Below are 10,558 nucleotides of genomic sequence, written 5' to 3' on the forward strand. Positions count from 1 at the left end.
CATTAAGTGAATAAAAATCCTGAAAGAAATACACAGCATGGAGTTAGAATTATTATTTCTAAATTACAATTTTGGACTTCCTTCTTGCACTGTCAAACTCGCCAACAATAACTTGTGATCATGTCACATTTTAGTAAAGGGAGCTAGGGCTTTTCTTATTTCTGCTTTAGAACTTCCTACCTTGGAACATCGATAGTCACTTGGTTTTCAGGACACTGAATAGCCCTCTGTTATTTCATTAGTAAATATGAAAGGATTCGATTTACAGGGGCACAGAGTTACCCTCCTTCCATCTCCGGACCCCTGATAGGACACGTTCCCCTCATATCATTGGACACTGAACAACCCGGACTACAATATAAAATCATTTGTGTGTTCATCCAATTAGACTTGTGGGATTGGAGACCAACCGCGCAATGTTTTCGCTGTTTTACCTGCAGGTTATGCAAGGGTTACAATTTGGTGTTTGTAATGATATTCCTGATAAAGATGGTCTTCAAAATGTATACATAGGGTCAAGGCCAAGTATGTGCCATGAAAACTTAATAAAATATATTGTTATAAAAAAATATGAAAGGATTACATTATTTTGAGTAACATATAGCACATCCAAACAAATAATAAACGTATGGCTTCCTCTTAACCATTCACTGCTCACTCACACTGCTTATATCCAATCATGTGAAAATCGTACATTATCTATCCTCTTATCCTATCACACTAAACATCACTATGTCTACTGTAGGATGCGCCGTCACACTTTATTTTGATAAAAACACAGAATATGCACCTAAACATGCTTATCATTAGGGGTGGGCAGAACTTGCAGAGTTACCTAAAAACCCAGCGAGATTCAGCTGAGTTCTGCGTTCAGCAGAATTGGGTCCGTCGCGCTGCTCACGATAATTTTTAGCTCCAGGAACTTGTCCCGTGCTGTACAATTAACACAAATGGCACCACGTGGCGAGTAAGAGGGTGGTGCTTCTTTCTAACGCTCAACATGACTTTCTATTCGAGTTGCAGCTTTCTCAACGCAAGCAGTAGCAACCTGCCGTGGCAGGCCACGGTGAGAAATCTTGCCAGGAGGCGGATAAGCGCTCAATTTTCCCGCTCGCGCTCACAAACTTAACTTCGTCGAGACGTGCACGAGAAGAAACTCTGCCACACTGCATTTGTCGGTGTTTTTCCAGAACTCTCTGCTCTAAGCGGAGCTGGCAAAACTGCCTGTGAAGCAGAGTTTACTGCCCACCCCTACTTATCATCCAATCAAAGGACAATCTCACATGGTTTTTATCCTATATCAGAATGGCAGAATGAACACACTTTTTTTGTATCTACTCACAAGAAGCAGAGCTGCACATTTGCTAATTTATTCAGAGAAGATAACTCACTCACACGTAGTCCTATTGAGGACTGGGTCCCATTCTACACTTGTCCAATTAATAAAAGTCTAATCGCGTCATGATTTTTTCCAATCAAAATACTACATTACTAGGTTATCGAGCTACATGAAACTCGATCGTACAACCAGCGGTGGACTGCTTTTAGTAAGTTGTATAAGGAACGCAGATGTATAGTTAGTTCCTCTTTCAAAATTAAACAACACAGTTGCAAAAGGAAGTCAATATTGTGTGTGAATAAAAAAATAATGCACACTCACCTGTCCATTTCACTGCTAGTTGGCCGGGCTACCTTGATTCCAGATGACCCCAGTCCATAGCTCTCCTGACTCCCAGATCCATGGCCCGTGGTATCAATCACCATAGCCGTCACCTCCTCAGCACTGCTCCCATCTTCTCCAGATGGCTGGTTTTCCACTCCAAGCCACTCCTCCATGTTCTCACTCTTGATTCTCATCCCATCAACTACTTGCACATCATCCTCACTCCGCCCACTGCGATCCGCCGCCCCTGTCTCAACATACCACTGTCCTACCCGGTTAATGCGCAATATTGGCTCACGACTTTCTGCGTCCGAACTCTGTTCAATTATTTGAGGGCTGGTGGACTCCTCGGGGGGGCTCAGCTCCCGGAGGTCCAGCACTGTGCTGACCTGACCATGCCGGCTGCCACGTGGGGTGCTGTGACGTGGGCTCAAGCTCTGGCTCACTCGGTGAGAATCAGGCAGTCGCTCTGCAGGTTTTGGGTGACTAAGTTCTTGCTCTGTGTCCTCAGTGCTAATTTTGAAGTGGATGCCCTCCAGAATCTGCGTACATTTGTCAATGACATGCTGCATCTGCAGGAAACTGGCAGCAGTCAGATAACTGATGATGTCCGCCAGCTGCAGGCAGATCCGGCCTGTGTAACAGAAGGATAGGAGACGTTCAAACACGGTGGGGTTCTTGATGACAGAGAGGGAGACAGCACTCATCTCGTTTAATGACATGTGGTCACGGAAGTAGGGCGAGCTGGCCGCTAACACCACCTTGTGTGCACGGAACGATTGCCCCTGCACATTCACCACAATGTCACACAGACGTCCCTGCATGCGCAGTTGATTTAAGTGGCTCAGAACCGAATTGCTGTATTCGGGAATCTCCAGCTGAATGTTCCCACTCTTCTCCATGGCGACGCCAGTTTCAGGCTCAGAACCCTAAGGGAATATGAGCAAAAGAGAGACACTTTTAAGCAAAAGTCATCCAGCTACTCGGGGAACAACAGCTAAAAACTTCTTGTAGGATGCAGTTCCAACGGGCTGTAAAACACAATGATAATAGGGTTAGAGTGAGTTTATTTCAATGGCTCAAAGCTAGGCAAGGTGGTTGATGGTTTTTAATAGCAACGCCTCTCTTCGCAGCCTCTGACAGACCGCCAAGGCACTCACCTGAGACTTGGCACCTTGTCATTTCGGATTCTCATTCTGCCTTATTCTCATGGAGAACTGGCATACATCTGTACTTTGAGATAATAGTTCCACATGTAAAAAAAAACACACCTCTCCGTAAAGACCTGAATCAAGTTGGGTGGAAAACAAACTGAAAACCAAGGACCAAATGATATGACAACTCAGTATTGGTTTGTCTACAATTACTGTGCATTTCTAAAAGTTCACGTATCAACTTGCCTTTTGCACCCTGCTGCACCCTTTCACACATCAGTTCCCTACATTCAACAGCTTGGGCCAGGTTTCCCTTCACCACACTGCCTAGAGAAGCCAGTTCTGCCATGGCGTTTAAATTCTCATTCATGAATTTGTCATCTTTTGCCAGGAAAGCAAAAGCATCTCACGTATCAAACTCCTACCTTGTGTCTCTGAAAACCACTTGTCACAAACTGTGGTAATGTAACCCTTTGGCTTAGAATGTTTAGAATGTGTCATGAAGTCAATGAAGCTCTGCATTCTGATTGTTAGCAGTTGCTCCAGTGCCCCTTTAATGAAGAACCACCTTTGACTGCCTGAATTCATCTTTATCAGACAAACCTTACCCAATCGCTAGTATCTGCAATAGTCGCCTCATCCTTATTTTACTGCCTGCAAAAAATCCAGCCTATGACAAAAGGGTTCTATTTTGCAGTCACGTCACCTTTAGTAACTAATATTTTTTTAAGCGATTCGTGGCCCAAGGCATCAGATTGCTCAATAGCAATCCTGGAAAAAGCTTAAATCTTCAATATTCATCAAATGCTTCAAAACGAAGGATGCTCTAAAACATGCAGCCGGTGCACTACTCATCTCCTGGCCTGATTACGGGGAAGTCACTTGTCATGGGCATCCTTAGGATCCAGCTCAGTGCTCGAAGCAGACCCACATGCAGCAGCAAAGTTAATATCTTGCATCAAGCATCAGGGTACATAATCCCAGTATTAGCTTTCAAGAATTTATTTTAGATATTTGAAGAGCACATGGTTACATGGTTACCCACTAGCGTGTTCTAGCACTGAATGCAGTAACTTAGGTTTCATTCAATTTTTAAGCAGAAAGTGGGATAACATGTGTAGGGCCCATGATATTTATAGCCAATGACATACGCAAAACTTAGACAGTGATAGCTTAATTGTTGGTTAATTGTTGAGGAAGGTTCAAGAGTAGGTGGACAGAAATCGCACCTGGTAAATTAAAAACTTTACTTTTAATTTCACTTCACAGACCCGTACAACAAATGTACATAGCACGAACCACATATTTGGCCATGTGGGAAAGTAGTAGAAAGGCCGGCTTTTGCAAATGCCCCATATCAACAACCAGCAGATAATGTTTTACTGCCCATGACAATGGAGAAAGCTGCCAAATAAATACTGTTTTAAGGAAGGTCAATACATTACTAATAAATAATTTATTGACAGAGAGTCTGATTTACTATATCACACTTTCCTATACTACCGAGTATATGCATCAGCCAAGTCTGCATTCTCATCCTTCATCTGTTAGCAACTCACCTTTGTCCCGTTGCAAAGCAAGATTACATCAAACAACTAGAAACACTCAGTGCCCAGGCTATAGTTAATGTTTACTGAGAACTGTGTTGTTGATATGTCCAGTTGCAGAGCAGTTGCACCAAGACTTTACCTCCCCAACTGATTATTACACATTGCTCTACTGCTGCAGATAGACTGAATTCATAAACTAGAGACACATAAATTCCTATATCATGTCCAAGCAAGGAAGCTCAGTAAGACAGATGGAAATATTGCCCCCATGTGTTGCCACTGCTAAGACCTAGTGACTGACTTTATTCATCGAGCTTAGTATTGCCCTAACATACGTTCTGGAAATCCATCTTTGGGACGCTTAGCAATATAACTACCTGCCAGACAGATATGCCAGACCAACAGCCCAACTTCTGATCAGGCAGAGACACAGAGTGAACCATCATATCCATCTGGATTATCTAAAACTCACAGTGGACAAGAATAGAGTAGCTGCCTTGTTGCGTCTAATTTATCAGCTGCATTTGCTACAGTCCACTACCTCATGCTACTACAAAGGCTTCACTATCTCGGAGTCCATGAAAATGCTCTAAAATGGATTGCTTCTTATTTCACAGACAGGCACAGTGTTGTTTACCTACCACCTTTCACAACAGATACTCCGAAACAACACTGTGGTGTCCCTCAGGGGTCTATCACATCCCCCTATTATTAAATTTCTAACAAACCCTGATACCAAATCTGATTGAATCAGTCGACTTCACCTATGACAACTGTGCAGATGACCCCAAAAATCATTTTAAAAATGAATAACCAGGAAGACCTCTACAAATCAAAACGTAATGACTGCCTTTATGACAAACATCCAGTGAAGAATAACCATCTAAAAGCTCAATACCACAAAGTCAGAGATTATGACCTGTGGACAATGGCCAAAATACTAGCCTATCACCATATTGCCTAAGGAACTATATGCCCCACTAATAACATCAAGAGAAGTTAGAAACCTTGGGGTAACCCTGAATTCAAACCAATTCTTGATACTGCATGTTAACAATGTAATAAAAAGCGCTTTCTACACAATGAAAACACTACATTGCATCTTCCCATAGTCTTTACACCAACAAAACAGCAAGCCAGCCTCACACTCATTATCTCCAAGCCTTACTATGCCAACAGCCTTTATCATAGCACCCCACATTAATTTGCATGACACTCAATCTGGCTTTCGCGCCGGCTTTAAGAGACAGCTCTCGTAGAGGTAGCGGATTCAGTGAGGTTGGCGATAGACTCTGGGGCATCAGCCATGCTGGTGCTCCTGGATCTATCTGCCGCATTTGATACGGTGGACCATGATATTATGGTTCGAAGCCTTCAGGACTTCGGCATTAGGGGAACCGCCCTTGAGTGGGTGAGGTAATTCCTCCCCAAGCGGACTCAAAGTGTGGCATTACAACCTTATCAGTCTGAGCAGAAGCGCTTGTGGTGTGGGGTGCCCCAAGGATCAGCTTTAAGCCTACTGCTGTTAAACATCTATTTGGCCTCCCTGTTTTCACTTTTTGCCAACTGGGGGGTCAAGGCAATATCTTATGCCGATGACGCCCAGCTGGTGTTCCCTTTTAAAGACCAGTCGGCTGATTCCTTTAAGAGCTGATTCATTTGAGAGCTTCAAGAGTTGCCTCAAAGATGTTGCAGTTTGGATGAATAATAATATATTAAATTAAATGCTGAAAAGACATAAGTGATGTTTTTTGGGACCAACAAGCCCCCAGACTCGGACCTGTGGTGGCCACAGGAAATGGGGATACCACCCACCCCAACAGGCACAGTTAAAAATCTAGGAGTACAATGGGAAGCAGATCAGTCTTCTTCCTCTCAAATCCAGCAAGTAAAATCCTCCTGTTTTGGAAAATTGAGGTACATGAGGACATTTTTACATTTGCTACCAGAAAACTGCAGTCGAACCGTAGTTCATGCAACTGTGATGTCCAGACTGGACTATGCGAATGGCCTTTATCTGGGCCTACCTGCTTACATGCTTAAGACACTACAATTGGTTCAAAATGCGGCTGCGAGATTGATTAGACAGTACTTATGTGTCAACATATTTCTCTGCATATTAAGGAACTTCACTGGCTACCGGTGGCCAGCAGAATTAAATTTAAGGCCTTAACCTTAGTTTTTCGGCCGTTCCATGGTCTTTGTCCCAGATATTTGAAACAACGATTATGTGCGTACAGACTCGCCTATTGCGGTCCAATAATCAGAATCGGCTTTCCACCCCACGAGTTAGGAAGGAGCGATAGAGTGGCAGAACCTTTGTGGTGAAGAGTGGCTAAGCTTTGGAATTTTTTGTCGCCTGCCTTGCGACAAATTAAATCAGAATGCCTATTCAGAAAGGCAGTTAAGACTTGGCTTTTTAACTTGGATTAATTCCGATGGATGGCTGGTGTCTGACCTTTTAATTCGCTGTCACTTGTCGTTATAGCGCCGGGACACCTCCTTTGGGAGGTAGCTGTTTTGCGCTCTAAAAATGGCCGTATTATTATGATGATTATTATTACATGCAAAATACAATTCAACCAAAAGGGTTCTACTCCGCTTTAACCCCAAAAAAACACAGGACTCCAGTACTGCAATCGCTTCACTGGCTAACTTTGGCTAGAAGGGCAATGCTCAAGGCACTTTGGTATTTTATACTGAGCCTCCCAAGGAAAAAGACAGCTATACCTACAAGTAAAATTCAAGCAATACAAACAAAACAGATTACTGCGCTCTAGGCTTGTACCAGTTCTCATCATACCATCTTAAGATAAGAAATCTGTAGGAGGCACTTTTCTCAAGAAAAGCCAAAAATCTCTGGAACTCACTACCAGCCAGCCCTGGATACATTCAGGAGCATATACACTTCGAATAACAATTGAACATATGGCAATTTCTAAGATAACTACACCACCCCAAATCCCAGCAACAGAACCTAGAAAAGACAGCAGAACCTTCAGCTTACAACACACACACAATGGAAACAATCTAACCTGCAAATTTCTTTAGATATGCATGTAAGCTAAAGAGGGCTGGCCTGTGGTTCGCTGGGGAATTATATACTTATGTAATTTTATATGGAACATTTATGGCCCACAATATTACTAAGACCATTATACTCGGTGGGCAGCAGCCAATCGTAACGTACACCTCCTACTCTCACATAAGACATCTGCTAAACATGGAATAACTGAAGAGATTTGTCACACACTGTTGGACAATTTGGAGAACTTTATTCCAGTCCACCTCTGCAGGTTCCAAATATCTATACATTCTAACCACTTCTTTACATCTCACAATGACACTCAGATATGGGATGATAGAAAAAATTGCCATCTTATAAGATCTCGCCCACCAGCCATGCCATTTTAAGACTACAATTGTACACAAAATCTCAGCCTGGATATTCCAGTACACCAGCTCAGCAGAATATAATCTTAAAAAATAGCCTGAAGGGACCTGCAGAGCTGTTCAGTGCTGCCAGCACACTGAAACCCATAAAACTGCGTGTCCCTCACACCTCATCATCCACCACACCAAAGTGTTACTCACAAAGAACTTGGAAACACTTCCCACATTGGATAACAAAACAAAGACAACACCATTCCATCCACATCCCCTACAGTGCGTAGCTTGCTACACATGTAAGTAAGTGCTTCCGTGCATCCCCTCCCCCCGGCATATTATGTGCTATATAAATGATGCAATACAATAGGTCTAAAACGGTTGCCTTGTAGGATACGTTGGTAAAATTCCTAAATGGTTTAGAAGACTGGCTGCAATGCTCTTTCCAAACATAGACTTGCAATACCAAGGATGCGCGCCATTGCAGCAATGCCTGAAAGATTCAACCCTTTGATATGATTTAGCAAATAAATACTCATCCACACTATCCATTAACTCTTTTGGGATCCTCGAAGACCATATCTACCCAATAGAGTAACTTTGCCTTCTGTAGATATGGGCTCTAATTATTGTGTTCTAATACCAGTGATAAATAAAGTTTTAAAAAAACCTGTAGGCGGACAGCAGCATTCTGCATGATCTTTATTTAGTAAACAGGCAGATTGAGATAAAAATCCTGGCGTGAACTAATGATGTACTGTAACACCGCAAAGGTAAAGGGAATGAAAGCAAATACCATTTTTCTCGGCATTTTCAGACAGAAGATATAGATGCTAGACACTTTATTTATTTATTTTTAATAGAGGAGCCGAAGTCATAGACTCGTCAAAGATAAAACACAGGGTCCCACAAGAAAAGGAAAAGTGCCTTAGTTTGGTGACCATCAACATTTGGACTACATAGAACTAACGGCCAAAACTAAGCCTTCCTTCTTACTGGATTGGAGTTCAAATGATGTACAGTATATCGAATGCCCTCACCCCACCCACTGAATGTCTGTCGCTGTAAGTGATTAAAATACTCTGCGGCCAACTGCGTAACATGCCTCCTCATCCTCCTTTAGGGTAGAACAAAGTGTGGGTTATAACCCAGCAGCTCGTACAACGCGTGGTTTTGTCACCTCATGGTTCCTGTTACTCTATAATATCAATACTGACCACATTAATGAGCTTATGCGGAGGGTGTAAGCGTTCCACTGCTGTCACACATTTTACAGGACCAAGAGCCCAGGAATCCTACGCGACTGGTGGCATTGGGACGACCGCAAGGCTCGTGTTGTGGCTTGCCTGCTGTCACACCTTTTAATGGAGCATGGGTCTCTGAATTTTGGGGAATGGTACTAGGACAATGTCAGCAGGAGTTAGGGGGTTCCTGCTGTCATCACACATGACTACAGTTACCAGAATACACTGGCGCCAAAGGAACCAGGTCCCTGGGGCATTTATGGGGTCCTCTCCTGCTGTCACCCCAGGGTCTATGTCAGGTCCCTCCCCTTGCCCTACCACTAGTGACGTCACATCCGGCCTCGAATTACCCCCGCCTTACACCCGGTTTTGCTGCCCCCTACCTGTAGGGTCTCGGCGGACGGGCCAGCGCCGGAACACACCGTGCCGGAAGTGGAAGGTCCACTCTCCCCCCTCCCCCCTGACCAGCATCCCGGAAGCAGACGGCCCCTCCGATACTGTCTATGTGTCCCCCCGCCCCTGTGGCAGCAGCGGCGCCATCTTCGTTTGGAGCCAAGTTGCCAAGTCTGAGAACAAAAACAAGCACCATTCCCTTTGAAAAGAAGTTTGAAAAAAGCGCAAGTCCCACCAAAAAAGGCCGAAAACAAGCCCAGCCCTCAAAATCACGAAGAATGTTATAAAACGGGAAACTCAACTTTAAAAAAAAGAATTAATGTTTCTTTAGCATGAATTAATAAATCATACGCTTTAATCTGTACAGATAGAATATATTGAGTGTTATGCAAGAAGCCACAAAACTAAGCACCGAATATGTATTTACTTACAGACTGATCTGAGAAAGAGGTCGGCGAACCACCGAAAGCTCGAGTCAGATGGATGCTCTGGTTTAGCTCGAGGTCCTGTTGGACCCGCAGGCTCAAAACGAGCTGGGCTTTCATCTGGCTTCTGCTTGCCACCCAAGCTCCAATGTCAAGTGGCAGGAATTAAATACAAAAGTAGAAAGTTTGTGAAGGCCAACATGCAACTGAAATAAGGGAGATTTTGGACAAAGAACGGGGGAATGAATTAATTGTAAATTTACAATCTATGCCTGTACTATCTTCATCCTAATGTGTTTTTTGTGTGACTGCCATCTATTGTTTTATTTTACTTTTTAGGTTTCGCCTGTCGAAAGCTGCGCAGCGCACAGCTTTTCGGCGCAGGCGAAATCTTATGTGTACAGTATGTATGTGTTGTCCCGCCCCTCTGTTCCATTGGCTAGCTCCATAAATGGAGGCTAGCCATTGGAACAGAGATCTGTCCGTCAATGCCGGAGCAGATTCGTGGGCGTTCCCGAGAATTTTTAGGCTTTTGCCCATGTCATGCGGCTGTGGGCGTGTTTTTTTTTTTTAAGCTTTGTTTTCGCCATTTCGGAAGTGTCCTTTGCAGGGGTGAGTTGCGCGATGTCCCGCTGTCCGTTACCGCCCCCCTCCCGCTGTCCGTGAGCCCGTTCCCGCCCCCCCTCCCGCTGTTCGTGTGCCGGTTCCCCCTCCCGCTGTCCGTGTGCCAGTCCCCCTTCCC

The 10,558-nt window shown here is 44.0% G+C and overlaps 1 protein-coding gene across 2 annotated transcripts in view; it reads right to left on the reverse strand.

Annotated features, from left to right (window-relative positions):
• Window positions 1-9,475, reverse strand: part of ZBTB37 (zinc finger and BTB domain containing 37) — a 114,426-nt gene extending 104,951 nt beyond the window's left edge. Inside the window, exons 1-2 of one of the 2 annotated variants that reach the window (XM_086956717.1) lie at window positions 9,382-9,475; window positions 1,661-2,592 (exon numbers count right to left, since the gene is read on the reverse strand). In XM_086956717.1, the coding sequence (XP_086812843.1) occupies window positions 1,661-2,565 (905 nt within the window). In that variant the 5' untranslated portion in view covers window positions 2,566-2,592; window positions 9,382-9,475. Of the gene's footprint in view, window positions 1-1,660; window positions 2,593-8,971; window positions 9,095-9,381 lie in introns of those variants that run through there. The other variant, XM_086956711.1, reaches the window with a different exon arrangement.
• Window positions 9,476-10,558: the final 1,083 nt, after the last annotated feature.

The sequence above is a fragment of the Lissotriton vulgaris genome, chromosome 1_1, assembly GCF_964263255.1.
Source record: "Lissotriton vulgaris chromosome 1_1, aLisVul1.2, whole genome shotgun sequence".
Lineage (NCBI taxonomy): Eukaryota > Metazoa > Chordata > Amphibia > Caudata > Salamandridae > Lissotriton > Lissotriton vulgaris.